Consider the following 17,580-nt stretch of genomic DNA (forward strand, 5'->3'; position numbering starts at 1 on the left):
TCGTGGACTCGCTCAACACTGTACACGCATGAAAAAACCTTCAAGAAAAAGAAAAAACAATTAAAAAACCCAAAATCTTGAAAAAAAAAAAGAAAAAAACAAAAAAGAAAATGGAAATAGATTTGGGATTGTATAAAGCTGCCATTAATCTTTTATACATCGAAGTCACAATCATTTCCACACATCAGATGTCAAATTGGATGGCTTGAAGCACGAAGTCAGAGAATATTTTTTATGGAACTTTGTGTCTATTCAATGACACTCTTACAATCACCCATTTTAGAATTTAAGAGACAAAAATGATTGTCACCTCTATATACAAAAAAATAAATGGTATGACCCGATTAGTAGATTTAAGAGGGTGGGAAGAGTATTTGTGAAGAGAGAGATTGCTGTGTAGGGTGGGAGGAGAGAGAGAGAGAGGGGGTACAGATTCCAATCCCCTTTTTTTGAAAAATGCAAGCAAGGGACGCAAATTTTTGTGCTCCATTTAGAGAGATGAGAAAAAGGGAGGAGAGAAATGGAGATCAAAACTGGGAGGCAGATTTTTATTCTCTCTAATTTTTAGAGAGAGAGAGTACACCGGATGAAATTCCCCTTTTTTGTTTTTTATTAATAGCAGTATTTGGGCGACTATTATAGTGACATACCCGAGTATTTTCAAACTCGTGCTATCTCCTACATAAATCGAGTGAGTCCGCACAAGTTTCCATGTACCTGAGTAGGCTTATAGGAACTTGCCTCAGCTAATTGTCCGAGTTGACTCAGCTGAGTTCTACTTGCTTAGACCACCTATTCCTGCTGTCCTTGGATTGCCTCAAAAGATTCCATTAAAGTTCAATTTGATAACCCCGTCAGGTGGTGGCTGCCAGTAACTTGATCTTGCTCTCCTAAAATTCATAGTAGCAACTTCTTTAAAATCATAAATCACGTCATGTCATAATACCCCATCATTCTTTGCTTACTGGCGCCCATTCTGCAGCTCTCCTACAAATTTCTCCTATTTTTTTCCTTCCAAATTCCCCCATTCTTTGCTTACCGATGTCCATTCTGCAAATTTCCTGCAAACTTTCTCCTATTTTTTCCCTTCCAAATTCCCCAATTCTTTGCTTATTGATGCCCATTCTGCAGCTTTCCTGCAAACTTTCTCCTATTTCTTCCCTTCCAATTTCCCCACTGTATTGTGTCTCACCACAGCTTTTCATAGTCTTTCCAATCTTCGACAGAGGTGGATCTAGCCATTATTGAAAAATGGGCGCATTGTTTGAGGAAATAAACACTCCTACCTAAAATTTTCCAGAGCCCATCTCACAAACCAGTTGTAGGAATAACTGGTCACAAGACTTCCTGATTTTGACACAATAGGCGAACATTTGGGAGAATGAGGCCTCTTCCGCCCAGATTATCAAGCTTTCCTTGTCCCGATGACCAACCAAGAGCCTGTACCATGTGTGGGACAAGTAAACTTCATATATACATCAGGCCCTGGTCCAATGCTCTATATCTGTCTTGAGAATAATAACCTATATAGAGACCTAACCGAGTCTCTCTCTCTCTCTCTCTCTCTCTCTCAGCCCCTTGAATGCTACAACAAGTACAATCAAAATTCTGAAAGTAACATATACCTTATCATTCACGGAAAATACATTTATGTACAAAACAGCCATGTAAGCCCACCAGGCATTCTCTTCACATGCATTCACAGAAAAGAAGCACAAGAGGGGCATGCCTAAGTACAAAAGATACATCAGGATCGAACCACAATACGCATAAACATAGCATGGCACATGCAGTTGCATCAGTAATCTCATCTATGAGAGCAACCTATGGCAGAAAGCAAATATCCTATACTTAATTATAAACACCGCATACTATATCAATACCAGGATATACTACTTATCCCATCTATGGTGATGAAAGGATCTTCCTACGTTCAAAACTATTGTCTCTGACACATCCTGAGCTTGTGAGGGAGTGGATCCACAGCTGATCTGACCTCACTGACTCATCGTTATCATTGCGATGCCAGCTCCAAAATGCATGGCTTGAATTCACAACTTGCAGTTCACCATGCCCAAAACTTGCTTCCCGAAACATAGACCACTCAGGTTTGGGGTTTTTGTACCTATTAACAATTAAACAGTGAAAAGACAATTTACTTTTAGAACAAAAGGCCTTAAACTGTTTTCTTGGCTATATTCTTAGAAGCAGTTCACAGATTCTGCAACACTCCATATGAAAACTTGTGAAAAAAAACAAAGCGGGGAAAAAAATACGAAGGAACAACCATGCTAATAAATGGAATTATTTAATCAGCATAAGGAATCATGATAAATGAGCAAAGATTAAAAGAAACAACTAAGTACAAGCATTTGGGGTGATCCAGCAGGTCCAATTGTACATACAGATTCACAGGCATGATACCTAGTTGGAGAGTTTTAAGCCCTAAAACTTTTCAAATCATCTTTGATTCACCTTATGATCAAAACTTAACAAAAGAATTGAGGTCAGAACTTTCCAGATCCAACGTCAATAGAAATGGACATTCTCGATTCAGTTTGAGGGAATTTTGAGTATCTCAAATTCTAAATGATTTTTTTCTTTTGAACAAACTTCTAAGTTATTTTTAAAAAAATAAATAAATAAACTTCGCGCTCCTTTGGACTGTGTGGATCGAGCGCAAGCATAGGATCTTCCAAGGACAATACAAGTCTACCACAGTTTTGTTCGACAAGATCAGCACTATGGTGACTTTCTGGGCCTCTAACCATAAACTCTTCAAGGGCATCCATCTCTTGGCCTTTCACCAAGACTGGCTACCCCTCCTTCATTTGTCGCACCCCAGGGTTCCCAGGACCCCCACTGGATTCCTCCTGACCCTGGTACCATCAAGCTGAATTTTGATGGGTGTTCCTTTGGCAACCCGGGACCGGCCGGCATCGGTGGCTTGTTTAGGAACCACGAGGGTGTAATCCTGGTTTCCTACTCCAAACCTATCGGTCACTTCAACTCCCAAATGGCAGAAGCTCACGTACTCCTTGAAGGCCTTAGACTCTTTGAACATAGTTGGTCCTCTACCCTCACAGTGGAAGGTGATTCACACAATGTAATTCGTTGGGCCTCCGCCTCCACCCATTATCCCTGGTCTCTAGCATACATTTTCGAAGAAGTTGCCCACCTTTGCTCGGGCCTATCGATTCCTTGGAAACACGTTCGGTGTGAAAGTAATTCACACGCAGACTCACTCGCCAAAGAAGGTGCAAATACTCAAGTGACTGAGTAATTTTTTGCAGCCTCAGTCATCATCTCCAGTTGGCGGAGTGTCTCGTCCCTTAGACTCCCCGTATTTTGTATAGGGCTCCCCTAAGGGGAGTCTTAATTTTTTGGATGTAAACAGCCCTTATTCCTTTGGGATCAAATTTTGTAACATTTTGTATGTTTTATGCCTTTAATACAGTGTTAACATTCTCAAAGAAATAAATAAATAAATAAATTGATCATAGAGTGAAATGAGAATTTTTGGGGTCCATCAACTCCACCTAACTCAGTGTCCAAATGAACATTTTGGACTTTGGGTGACTGCGTAATACTTTTCCAAGTATATCCGACAATATCTAATATCCCCAACAAAATAATGGGAAGTAAACACATGATGCAGTAATGCACACAATCAAAGGAGGGCCAAGCCCACTCCCTTCATATCTCTCTTTGGAAGCTAAAGAGAGCAACCTCTATCCCGTAAAAACTTCCTCAATTAACACAGTAATGCCCTCCTTGCAATCAATTGCAGAAACAATTCATCCAACATCATTTTTCTTGGCAATTTAGGAATCAAATTTGCATCCCTGATAGACTTCAAAACATCACAAGATCTGTTATTCCCAGACAAATAAGCCTAGGAGGTTAGGACCAAGAACACCAAAACTCCAATAAAAACTAGCTATAAAATCATTTGTTTACAATGTACCAAATGGGGGTTTGAGGGCGGTTGTGTCTCAGTTTCAAACGGTCCTATATTCATATGTATTAATTTAATGAATCCTCCCATTCGATTCGAAGTGTCATGATTTTGTTTTGAAACTACCACTGTGTCATATTTTCAGACTAAAATACCCCTAGTTTTGAGTCTGAAATAATGTCTAGAAAACTATCAAAGGCTTTTTAAGAAGAATGCGTATGAACTGAAGAAAACCTGCTAATTAATTAATTAATAGATAATTTATCAAAATTACATAGAGAAAAACTTTGCATTATTCTTTTTTGGAGGAATAATAAATAAGGTGGTATTGATGCACAATTAATGATTTTGTTGATGCACAATTAATAATTTTTTGCTTCATAGACCGTCGATTTCTTTATATCCCAAAATTAATCTGATATTGTTTTTAAGTGCCACCTGACCAACCTCTACCTATAATAGCTCCAAATTCAACCCATTAAGCAATGTTATTTAAACTAATAGCATGCACCAAGGTTGCAGGTGTCGTTAAAACGTCATGCATAATGTAATAATAATGGTTTCTCACACCTGTAGAAAGAAAGCGAAAGAGAGATTTATAAGTTTTATAAATATAAAGCTAATTTAAAATTTTGACAGTACATAAAAAAATAGGACAACAAACCTTTGATGACGAATACTTTAGTTAAGCAGGAGGAATATTATAGTAATTGAGAAAATATAATGTGTAGGAGATATTATTGTGATTATAATTAGTACAGTCATAAATATATTATCGTAGATATGGGCCCCTCGTCATGATCAATTTTTTAGATGGATTTTGGACTTAGTTGTTTTAGGTATTATATCTAAAATGGAGATCATTAATATGTAAGAAACTATATTTTAAAAACTAAAAGTGATAATTTTTTGAAAAAAAAATTAGACCATTGACTTCTAATTTTTTTTTGTAGACTTAAATAGGTTGGCCATGTGTGGCGCCGACCAAGTACAGTTCCTGTTAGGAGGTGCGAGTTATTTCCAGTGGAAGCACTAAAACGGGCAAGGGGTAGGCCCGAAAGGATGTGGTTCGATGTAGTCCGAAAAATATAGAGACTTTTGGCCTCAATGAGGATATGGCCTTTAATAGAGCAGAATGGAGAACCAGAATTCATATAGCCGACCCCAAGTAATTGGGAAAAGGCTAAAATGATGATGATGATGACCACTCTACATCCATCTTGAAGATGGATTTGTGATGCTTCGCAGGAATAAATTTGCGTAATGGAATTTTGTCTTTTTGACCCATGGAGAAAGGGGAAAAGGGTGTTTTGGGGGTATTCTAAACCCCTAGAGTGAAAAATTCTATCCTGAAAAAGGGTTAGAAAGAGTGATTTGAAGAATCAAATATCTTCTCTTTCTTTTCTTTTGTATTGCATCTTATCTTTTATATTGCATCATTTTGTATTGGTCATTTTGGTTAGGTCTATGTTTATGATGATTCTATGAACTATGAACTATTGACTATGCCACTATGGGATATGGACACTAATACAATAGACTTGTTCATGTTTTTCACTATTTCAGTTGTTCAAAGAATTGAAACTTTCAATGGTGTGAAGTTTTAAACATGTTCTAACATTAAATGCATATATATTTGTATGAAATAATTGGTTAGACTTTATATAAATGCAAAAACATACAAAATTGACACAAATATCAGCATATATGTGCATTTGGACAGCACATATATGTGTATGTTTGAAAATCTGTCACCTTAGGGCACTTGAGGTTCTAGGTGGCCGCCTAGGTATTGGTACCTTGGGACAGGCCGGGTGCCTGGCCTTTTTTGGAATGTTGATTATCTTTACCCTTTGTAGTTGTTTTTTTTTTTTTTGGGGGTTGTGACAAGGTTACATAGGAATGGATCTTGAGACGTAGTGCTATGAAAACACAACTACTACCGTCTTAATCCAAGCCCAATTCCTTATTCTTTGTAGCCGTCAGTTACTTTATTCTTACACATACTAATTTATCACAATTGTGAAATGTCATTCGATGATTTTAATATGTTTTACGCACATATATATTATATATGCATAAATGGTTTTGGGTATATATATGCATAAATGATATATACTCGCATATAAGAACAACTAGTGGAGAGACGAGTGAGTTTTTAGTGACAATGGGTCTACATCGAAGGTCGGCATTGAGCTCATACCTCTTTGTCTTAGTTATGGACGACTTAACTACGCACCTACAAGATAAGGTATCGTGGTGTATGCTATTTGCAGATGACATAGTTTTGATCGATGAGACCCGAAACGGTGTCAGCATAAAGTTAGAACTTTGGAGGGATGCTCTAGAATCCAAAAGTAATAAAATTAACCGAATTAAGACAGAGTATATGGAATTCAAGTTTAGTAATAATATGAGTAGAGATGAGGAAGTAGTTACGATTGATAGCCAAGAAGTACAAAAAATATTGCACTTTCGATACCTTGGGTCGATAATCCAAGAAAATTAACAGATTGAGGAAGATGTCGTACATAAGATTAGAGCTGGGTGGGCGAAGTGGAGATGTGCCACTGGAATTTTATATGATCGCCATATACTAATGAAGCTGAAGGGCAAGACAATTGTGAGACCACCTTTGCTCTATAGGGCGGAATGTTGAGCGGACAAAAACAATATACCCATAAAATGAATGTAGCGGAGATGAGGATATTGAGATGGATGAGTAGCAAAACAAGAAGGGATAAAATTCAAAATGAATCCAATTAGGGAGAATTTAGGTATCGCACCAATAGGCGATAAGATGAGAGAGAGTAGACTTAGGTGAGCTGGCCATGTATGGCGCCGACCAAGTACAACACTTGTTAGAAGGAGTAAGTTAGTTCAATTGGAAGGACTGAAAAGGGTAAGGGGTAGGCCCAAAAAGACGTGATTGGCCAAAAAAGATATGGGGACTAATGGCCTCACTGAGGGTATGGCATTTGATAAAGCAGAATGGCAGACCAGGATTTCATGTAGCCAACCCCAATTAATTGGGAATAGGCTACGATGATGATGATGATATATATTCGCATGTGTATGTGCATGCACGCATGTGTGGAGCGCACATATACGTACATGTGTATATAGGGCACCTCAAAATCAAGGCAACAACGTAGCACCTACGTGGCCAGAGCCCCTTTAACTGCCTAAGCACCACTGCTTAGCGTTTTTCGAACATTGGTTAAATGTTGGTTGCTGGCCATCCCCAAATAGTTGGGATAAGGCTCGGATGATGATAATGGTTAAAAGTTGGCTACTGAAGAAAAATATCGAGCATAAAGGTCTATATAGAGAGACATACAAGGGATCCGAGCCAATCATGGATACTGAATTATGGTTGATGGGTGGACTGATGGTCTGCCATAGGATATATTTATGAGGCCAGGGATGGAGCTAAGGAGAAGCCATTATTGCAACTTTTAAGTAGAAAAAGTCTAGGTATAAGAAATTTTGGAAGATTGCTGATAGGAGATGGGATAAGTAATTGCATTACCCTATGCATGAAATTGTTTATTGGCTTAACCCAAAAATTTTCTACAAGAAATCCCAATCTACCACTCATTCAGAGACTTCTAAAGGCATGCATGCCATGATTGAGATGTTGTATATCGATTGGCATATGCAAGTAAGGATTGGCAATAGGGCCATTAATGGACGGGGGATGCCCGTGGGCTTTCCTGTAGAGCCCGGTTTCAGGTTGGATTGGGCCACTTTTAAGGCCTACAAGCTAGGCCCGGGCAGGGAACAAATTCCATTCCATATTTATATAGGGACTGGCACATTTTTACAGGCCCAGGTAGGGTATAGGCCTTATTACAATGAAATCAAGCCAAGCCTGCCTGAGCCTGAAACTAAATTTTCAGGCCTAGTCTCAGGTCAAGGCTGGCCCAGCAGAAACCCTGGCCGTTAACAGTCCTATATGGCAAGAATATGAGCTTGTACAAGAAGGCCTGGGGTGACTTTGGGTGAAAGATGGCCATAAACAATCGCGACGATATCCTCCCAGTAATTAAATTTATCCTCCTCCAAATTCAAAGTTCCATTGTTCCATTTGTGTAGTTTATAGATTGATTTTATCGTGCCCATATCTTAAAATCTAATACAGTTTGCAATCACCCATTTTGCTTTCTCTATTGTTCAATTTCTGAATGGTGGGAAAGATTTCGTGGGAACGCTCCTAACCTACAAAAGTTCAAACTCATATCATCAACCAAACTTGCGGTGCAGGTGGTTGTAAGAGGAATTGGAGCATGTTTACATCCATCCATACAGGAAGGTGAACAACTTTGGAGCATGAGAGGCTCAATGACTTAGTCTTTGTGCTATAACTTGAGGTTGAAGCAAAGGTAATAACCAGTTGACAACAAATTGTAGTAATAGGGCCTCATACTATTAAGATAACATTACATAGTTCTTAAAAATTTGATGGAAATGGAAGAAACTTTAATAATTGGATGGAAATGGAACCAGTAGAAGGAGCTGCATTTAAGTGCTTGATTTGGATTTTTTTAAATATTCTCTTGTCATATTCAAGACTCCTAGGCTCCTAGGGAAGTATGCATACACTATGGTTTCTTAGTACCAAAATCTTTCTACTATGCAGTGGAGATGAGGATCTAATGGGTTTCAATGGATAGGATATTATTAATAATGATGAGGAAGTTGGTGATGTAGTAGATGACAAAGAAGAAGGAGATTAAGATGAAGACAACGTTTGACTCGAATTTGTGTGTTTTACCATTTATGTATTATGTAATCCGTAGGAAGGCCACGTTTCACAACTTTTGATTGCTTTATGGTTTGTGTCTTTGTGAGAGTTAGATAAGAACCAATTATCTTGTGGGGCTTTGCATGGATATGGGATTCACTTTACAAGTTTACTTGTTTAATGCCATGCCCTTAAATTCAAGTTAATGAGTTTGTGCCATGGTGGCCTGCTTCATATGTTATGTATTGTTTTACTTGTTTAATGTCCTTCAAATTCAAGTTAATGAGTTTGTGCCATGGTGGCCTGCTTCATATGATATATATTGTTATTCTGAAGTTAGGCTCCTAATCCTATTTATTTACGAAATTATAATGTCCTTATTGTTCTTAAAATTTTATTATTTTTCATGAAATTTTCGTTACTTTTTGAGGTTTTCCAGATTTGTTTTTATTTTCTATTTTTAAATTTTAAATTCAACTAGTCAAACGACTCAGACCAGTGAACAGATCTGACTAAATTGTCGCCTTTCACCAATTTCATGGTCGATTCAACCTAATAACAATGATTTTGACTAAAATTTCTATCTTTCATATATTAAGTTAGATTAAACTAATATTTAACCGATCTGACTAAACTGTAGCCTCCACCAATTCAATGGCAGATCCAGTCCTAACAACACTGATTTCGACTTAAAATTTTATCTTTTGTTTATTAAGTTAGATTAAAATAACATTGAACATTCTATGTATTAGTTTTTAATTTCTAGATATAATAATTTTTCTATACATTTTCTAAAACACAAAGACTGCCATAATCTGATAAAGACAAGTTGTGTCTTTCTCTCTCCATGCATAGCATGGCTGCATGCAAGTAACTTTTCTATTTACAGCTTTGCAACACAAATGGTAGCTCGTGGTTGAGATTTTGCATATAAATATTTTCTACTTGTGGCCCAAAAGAATGCTCAATTGTCCACTAGGATTTCAGCCCATTACAAAGAAGCTTTGAATGAAATCCAACATATCTCATTCATTTTGCAAATTCATAGAAATCACATAAGTTCGCATATGGAGTAGTAAATCTTTAACATATACCCCATTGTCAGTGTTTTACACTTGAACAAGTCTCACAAAGGATCATCATCATCTGATCCTTATCCCAATTATTAGGGATCGGCTACACAAATCCTAGTTCACCATATCTTTTCTCACTAATTCATCCGAGTCCTTTTCGGCCTTCCCCTTGCCCTTTTAGAGCCTTCCACCTAAACCAGATCACCTTCCTAACTGGTATTGTTTCAGGTTGACGTTGTACATGGCAGACCACCTAAAATATTTTCCCTCATCTTATCACCTATTGGAGTCATCCCTAAGTTCCTTCAGATGTATTCATTATAAGTTCTATAATGTTTTATCTTGCCAATCATCCATCTCAACATCCTCATCTCAGCTACACTCATTCTATGAATATATTGACTACCCAACATTTCATCCCATCAAGCATTGGCTAGTCTTATAGCCGTACTACAGTACTTCCCTTCAATTTCATAGTATTGGATGATTACATAAGGATACTTTCGAAATTATGAGATTTCAAAAACTTATTGAGGATCAGGCATTTTGATGTAGCAAGCATGTCTTCCAAAGCAGGAAACATAGTCCTATAGTACTTCACAAGTCAGTCTTGAAAGGGAAACAACTAGAAAAAGAATGTTTCTAGAGGATGAAAGACTTACCTTTGGGCCAAACCTTCCCTGTTTCCACCATCTCCAATTGTAATATGTATAGCTCCACAAGAATCCACCTTCCCCTTGTTCACCCGATTCTAATCATCGACAAGAGATAACACAATTATAATATAATATGTTGCAAAAAGCAAAACAGAAACCAAAAAAAAAACAGAATCAAAAGTTTGAAATTCATGAAGACTTTGGACTTACTGAACGTTCATAAGCATGTACATGGCCAGCCAACATGATGTCAACCTTGGCTTCATAAAGCAATGGCTCTACAGCCGCCATCATGTCATCACCCTCACCTTGGTGTGCCCAGTTACTGTTATACCAAGGCACATGAAACAAGGCAATAAGCCAAGGTGTCCTTTTTCGGTCTACCTTTGCGAGATCAGCCTGGAAATCCAACAGCCCAATAGAAATAAAGGAATCACAATAAGTATGAGGATAAAATCAAAACAATCCATGTTCAATGAAGAAAGAAATCATGAAATTATCTTCTCGTTCACATGAAATGCTTGGATTACCAAGAATATCCTAAATTATCCCAAGTTAGCATCATCATCATCAAAGCCTTACCCCAACTATTTGGGGTCAGCTACATAAATCTTGTTCCACCATTCTACTCTATCAAGAGCAAAACGCCCTAGCACGAGCATATAACATAAGTTCAGGATTCATGATAAGATGTGGCAAAGTTTTACACTAGCTGTCTACCTAATGCAACCCACCTTTTTTACCTAAGCCTGGGAAGGGTTAAGGGAAAGTTTAAGGTCCTCACCTTTATTAGACCTCTAAATTAACCCAAGTACCAAAGGTAATCCTTACATAATGAAATATTTTGGACAATACAAATGGAAAAACAGGAAAAAATGCTTCCATGTTCTTGATATGTTTGAGTTGCTCTTGCAACATGAAAATGCAAATTAAGTTTCGGAAAACATAAGCACAGTAGTTTTTCAAGGCGCATATTTTGACAATTAAGCATAGTATTCCAGCCATCCAGAGCATAAGTAGGATAAGAAGTCTCAAATTAAAAATGGGACATGGAAAACATGGAAACCATGAGAAAGATAAATCCACAGGGACAGCATTTGACATGGGATTGTTGTGTTTAGTAGCCATCGATTTTGCCCAGGCAGCCCAAGTGCTGCACTTTTGAATTTGTTAGAGTACTTCATATAAATTCAGCATCCAAATTCAAGAGCATCAGCATCATGGTAAGAAAGACATGGACATGGCTGTCAGACATTGCAAGTGTCTCACACATGGCATACTCCTGCCATCCACCTCTGAGAAAGTGCCCATGCAACATAGCACATTTAGAAATATCTATAGCATAAATTCTTCAATATTTTAGCAAACGATTCTATTTATAAACCATAAGTTCTTCAAGATTTTAGCAAAAGATCCTATTTATAAACCCTAAAACAGATCTTCAACTGCAATCGGTTGCTGGAATTATGTAAAGAAACTAGTCCAGATTATGAGGTAGTTGCATAATGGAAAAAGTTTATATAGAGCCGAGGCTCTAAACAATCAAATTAGAGCCCACCTCAAAACTTTCACTAAAAGAGGTTGTTTTGATGCCTAAATACCCTCAAATTGATCATCTCGACATCAAGATGCATGGACACGAGAAAAAAATGAATTTCAAGTTTTGGAACTAGTGCATCTTGTAACGCATTTTTGGACCATCAATTTTCAAGATTTTCAAGTTTTCATAGATCTGCTCAATGTACACTACTTTTTAAGCTTTAAATTTTATAATTAAAGATGAAAATATATTTTAAGGCTATCACAAAGATTTCCAGTATTCAAACCACATTTCTCGATTATATATGAAGGTGCGCTTTACTTTGATTGTTTAGAGCCTCGGCTCCATACAAACCACACCCTTGCATTATTATGGAAACCACAAACATTATTACAAATTTTCCAAAGAAACAACTAACCTTGAGCCACTTATATTGATCTGAATACTTATCATAATCTGTGTATGACCCTAGCATCAGGAGATGCACCCCTGCGACCTCAAAAGAATAATACAGATTCGAACCTGAACCACTCTCCTCAAAGGGCATCTTCCACCTAGCATTATAAGCATCAAAACCAGCCTTAAAGAATGGAATGCTTTCTTTTTCATGGTTTCCTTCAGTCACCATCCACGGCCTTGCACTAGCAAGAGGCTGCACAAGCTCACCAAAAGAGTCCCACAAATGTTGCCTATAATCTGCATATGAAAGATCTCCAGGAAGCAAATGAACATCATATTCACATTTATCAATGTGGTCTAGAGTCGATGATGTCCAACCCGTCTGCCCAAGATCACCCACAACAGCAAAAGTTATTGGGAGTTGAGACGGTGGAGTCTTGAACGAAAACTCTGGTCCTTCTCCACCACATTGATAGTAGTAATATGAACTGGGCTCAAGGGGTCCAATCACAACATGGTGTATCTCGCCCGAACTGTAAAACATATAGCTATAGGATGTGCTTTCACCTTGGGCAGATTGTGTGTATCTTCCTGGAGATGTCCCATAGTCAACAACTGAAGTAGAGGAATCATCATCTGTGACCCATGTAACCCTCATGTGTTTATCCCCTGCTAGTGAAATGTGAACCTGCAGAATTTCACCAAATAAGTGAATGATGCTTTTCCAAAGCAATATAATAATATGACAAGCTCATCATCATCCATATATTCAACAGCAGAAAGCAAAATATTTGATAACAAATCTAAAAAAGTAATGAAACGAACTAAAAAATATTTATATCAAAAATAAATACAAAGGAATTGCAAGGAGTATTGATAGGTGTGGACACTTATACCATAGTAAATAAATTTACCTATTTGAGAAGAATTAGAATGTATATCATTTATCTCCATGAATCTGACTGAATAACCACTTTAACTTTATTTGAACAGGAATTAACAATTTAATACACTTTGCTTTAGAATGACATGCTTTGTTTTACTATCAAAAAGTTCATTGAATAATAGAAGTATATGTATCCTCCACACATCAATTACTGCGGAAGACTATAGCCATAGAAGCCAGAGTATTGTCCGACGGTGACTTTCATTCTTCATTGCAGCAATTTCGATGTGCTTCCTAAGTAAGTGCCATTTTAATTTGACGACTCCAAGTTCCCAGAGATACCAACAGCAAGCTTACAATGCTAAGTACTATTCCCCAAAAGAAACATGAATTTGAGGAAATGAGGCAATAAGTCTTGACATTGCATTACATTTTTTGGCAAGAAGATTGCAACTAAATGTTGAAAAGTAAGGATTATAAATTTTTTCTATAACTAACTTATAATGATATGTGAAATTATATATGTGAAGCAGCGCTGGATGCAAACAAACATAGAGTATGCAAAGAAAACCAAAAGGATTATATAGAAACAATAAATGATGGACAATATAAAGAAATGACAGAATATAAAAAAGAACAACAAATATCACCACAAGAAAGAAACAACGGACAACATATAAAAGAATGACAAATATAAGTCCAACAAGTAGCTATCAATTCACTTAGAAGGGGGGTTTCAATGCAGAAGAAAGTCCCCAGCGATGCCATCACATGCCAGACTATTGTCCTCTGTATTTTAATCCCAAGGAGTATAGTGAAAGAAACCACCAAACTGCTACTAAAATTCAAAAATCTTCCCCAATATGTCTATAATCCTTCACAATTAATCTGAAACACCTCTAGCCAAATAACGTGAACTGGGTCACTTCCTCCACTATGAGGGTTGAGACTTGAGAATGGCTAAGGGAATACCCACAGTTACATCAGACATGCACTCTTAGACATAAATGAGTGCATACCTTAGCAGTGCCCTAGAAAGTTTGACAAACATTAACAACCCAAACTCCAAAACTAAAGAACTTCCATTGAAGTTAGACTTCCAGGTGTCCTGAGGAGGAGGAAATCATCGAGCCACAAGCTTTGGGAATGCCCAAGGCCTTGCTACTAAAAAAAAGTCCAAGGCCTTGCTACTAGAAGCAGCCTCTAGTCACATCATTAAGTATGCATTGCTGATAACTTTGAAATCTATGAAAGTCAGTGCATAAGAGATTATCCAGTACGGAATACTCTCACAGGCCAAAATACTTCGAAATGCCTGCTGAAATTCCTAATGTTACATTCCTTCAAAACAACCCACAATATGGCACATCTTGCAAACCTGCCTAGTTGCCTATTTCACCAAATCTTAATGGTTGGGACCAGAGAAATATGGATAGCTAATGTAACCAGCATCATCAAATGAAATCCAAACATTGACATGAAGCAGCTCCAGATAAATTCTAGAGACAGTCACAGGTGTAGAAGCAAGTATCATAATCTCCTTGACCTCCTGAAATGGTATGATGTATAGATCTATTCATTCGACAACACTGCAGAAGGTGGTTGCACGTGAGGCCCTAATCGAGCACGACAACCTCAAAAGCATGAACTCTAGGAGGTACTCTATAAAATCCAGTCATGAGATATCAGTCATCTCTCTTCAAGACACCCTTCAACAGCAGAAGAAAAGAATTAGCTGAGAACTTATTCACATTCTCCTACCACATCCAAGCCATCCTATCAAACACCCCAAGATTGACGAACACTATGTTCAAACTCCCAAAGAGAAGACCCACCTAGGCCTAGAGATCACTAAGACCCCTACTTTTCAGCATTAACTTTCAAAAAAAAGGCGAAAAAGAGGATCTTTGAGATCCCTCTGAAGGTGGGATACCAAACAATCCTCCAACCAATGTCACATTATAACAAATTTCGATTGAAAGTCTGTTTATCAACTTTATCATATGTGGATGTGATCAACTTTATCATATGTGGATGTGATGTGTTGCAATCTGTATTGTGCACATTGCAGTCAGCTTGGATTAAATTCAAGCTGACTCAAAGCTGCAAACATAAAGCAGATTTTTCCAGGAATGAGCATAATAACGTGAGGACCATCCATTCAAAATCAGATGTGCTTTTATACTGAATTCAAACCACAATGTGAAGGCTTAGCCAACAGCTTCTCAATGATCCAAAAAACACCAAGTGTCACCTAGGCGACCGAGGGGGGTCCTGGCAGCCTAGCGCCTGGACAGCAGCTCAAGTTTCTCGGCAGCTCAGGTGAAAAAACAGGGGTAGGAAATGTATGATCCGACTGTTTTAGGTCCAAGTTATGTGTAAAAAATGCATATTGAGGTATAACACATTACGAATTCTATGAAAATTCATATAATCTCTAATCTCCTCCCTAATCGCAACAAGAATATTTTTATAGGGAGCAACATCCCCCCTGATACCAGCAAGATGTTTCTTGAACCGGTTCATACCTTGGCATCTCTTTCACAATAATTATCCTTTATACAATTTTTATCTAAAGGATTCGGGTTATAACCATATTTCAAACACGGATCACCACTCCTAGACACCTAGTAGAACCCGAAGAAGACATTTCGAAATAACAAAAGCAATCTCAAATACGAAATGTTTTCACTGACCTGGATTGCTCAATCTTCAATCTTCCACCTTTGCGATGTTTCTCAATCTCAAATGCTTCTTAAAATCCCTCTAACAAACTTATAAAATCTACAAAATCAAATTCAAACCAAAATAATTATGTTTAGATCGATTTTTCAAAACTTTGAATTGCCTGATCAATCTTACACAAGTGAAAAAATGCGGTTGTTTTCTTCTTCTTCTTTTCACTCTAAAAGGAAAAAAAGGGGTTTAGGTCACAATAAAACCTAAATCCCACCCACCCCCCTCCCCGCTCTTTATTTAGGGGAAAAAGGATTAAAATGCCACTTCAAGAGGGGTATTTTCCGGGGTAGGCACAGTCCTGGACGCCTGCCCAGGGCCAGGGGACCCAGTGCTCAGTAGGCTGCCAATGCCTGGGCGATGTAACCCAGGCCCGGGTGGGCCGCTTTTTTAAGCTATGCAGCTTCTATAATATAAAGAAGAGCTCAATGTATGAATTTCAGTTTCAATTAGGAAAACTGAACTACTAGAGAGTAACTGAATTACTAGAGAGTATAGAACTTCATTTGGAACATAAAGGCTAAGGACTTATAAATTCTAGGTATTTTCAGGTTGATGACCTAAAATTGTGCTGTTTGCCATACAAAAGGATGGCTAATTGAATAAGGAAAAAAAAAAAAAAATTATCTTAATCAAATAAATACCAATATCAATATATAAAAAATCCGATCATCGAATAGAAAAAATAGGCCCTCAGATAAATTCAATCTTCAAGAATACATCAAGAAAAATTTGTTCTGGGCTGGTAATGCCTTTTTCTAATGGTTGTTAACTTAGAATGGTTACAAAATCCGCATCTCTCCAAACAAAAAAGGAGAACAAAAAAAGTAACCAGAGCAAATTAGACATGCAAACATCAGCATCAGAGGCGAACAGGTGCACACAAATCAAATGAACCGATAGAGACAAAATTTAGAGATCATCAATTATCATGAATTGTCATAAAACTAGCACTTTGCATTGGAGGAAAACCATTTAAAGAATGAAAAAAGTCCATAAACTTACAGAACATTCAAAACCCTAGTGGCAGAAATATTGAAGACCAAAAAAGGAATAGAAATAGGGAACCTGTTGGGGATAAGAAGAGGACTGCCTGTGTTGCCATGGAAAGTGGAGCATCTCACGAGCAGGCGGCCGTACATAGTCCGCCATGGCGGATGATAATTCACTCACCATCACCAGTAGCATCAACAGTTTCAGAACCAACCCCATTCTCTCTCTCTCTCTCTCTCTCTCTCTCTAACAGAGATGCTCACAATAATAATCTCGTGGACTCTCACTCTTTAATCTCCTGATGAGAACAAAACCGGATAAGGTATTTAATGCTCACGAAGGATCCTACTGTAGGTTTATTCCATCGGATAAAATCCAGTCCACTACGACCCCATTTTGAGAATAGAAAAATTGTTTATTGCTAGCTGGACCACATTTCTACAGTCCGCTGGACCATATTTTTACGGTCCAGAGTTATAAATCCATTTAAAAATAATTGTAAATATCGGTCCAAATATTTTTTTAATATAATTATTAATTTTAATTTTCAAACTATTATTTTTTTTATATTCATGTAAAAAATTATATATTC

At 37.5% G+C, this 17,580-nt stretch overlaps 1 protein-coding gene across 1 annotated transcript; it reads right to left on the bottom strand.

Annotated features, from left to right (window-relative positions):
- Positions 1 to 1,606: 1,606 nt before the first annotated feature.
- On the bottom strand, positions 1,607 to 17,251 carry PAP18 (purple acid phosphatase 18). The gene is made up of 5 exons (XM_006858106.4): positions 17,064 to 17,251; positions 12,393 to 13,061; positions 10,645 to 10,833; positions 10,441 to 10,529; positions 1,607 to 2,125 (listed from the first exon to the last, which is right to left on the bottom strand). The coding sequence occupies exons 1-5, from the start codon at positions 17,205 to 17,207 to the stop codon at positions 1,906 to 1,908; spliced, it is 1,311 nt and encodes a 436-aa protein (XP_006858168.2). The 5' UTR covers positions 17,208 to 17,251; the 3' UTR covers positions 1,607 to 1,905.
- Positions 17,252 to 17,580: the final 329 nt, after the last annotated feature.

Source organism: Amborella trichopoda, chromosome 2 (assembly GCF_054954075.1).
Source record: "Amborella trichopoda isolate Santa Cruz 75 chromosome 2, AtrichopodaSantaCruz75HAP2 v2.0, whole genome shotgun sequence".
Taxonomy (NCBI): domain Eukaryota; kingdom Viridiplantae; phylum Streptophyta; class Magnoliopsida; order Amborellales; family Amborellaceae; genus Amborella; species Amborella trichopoda.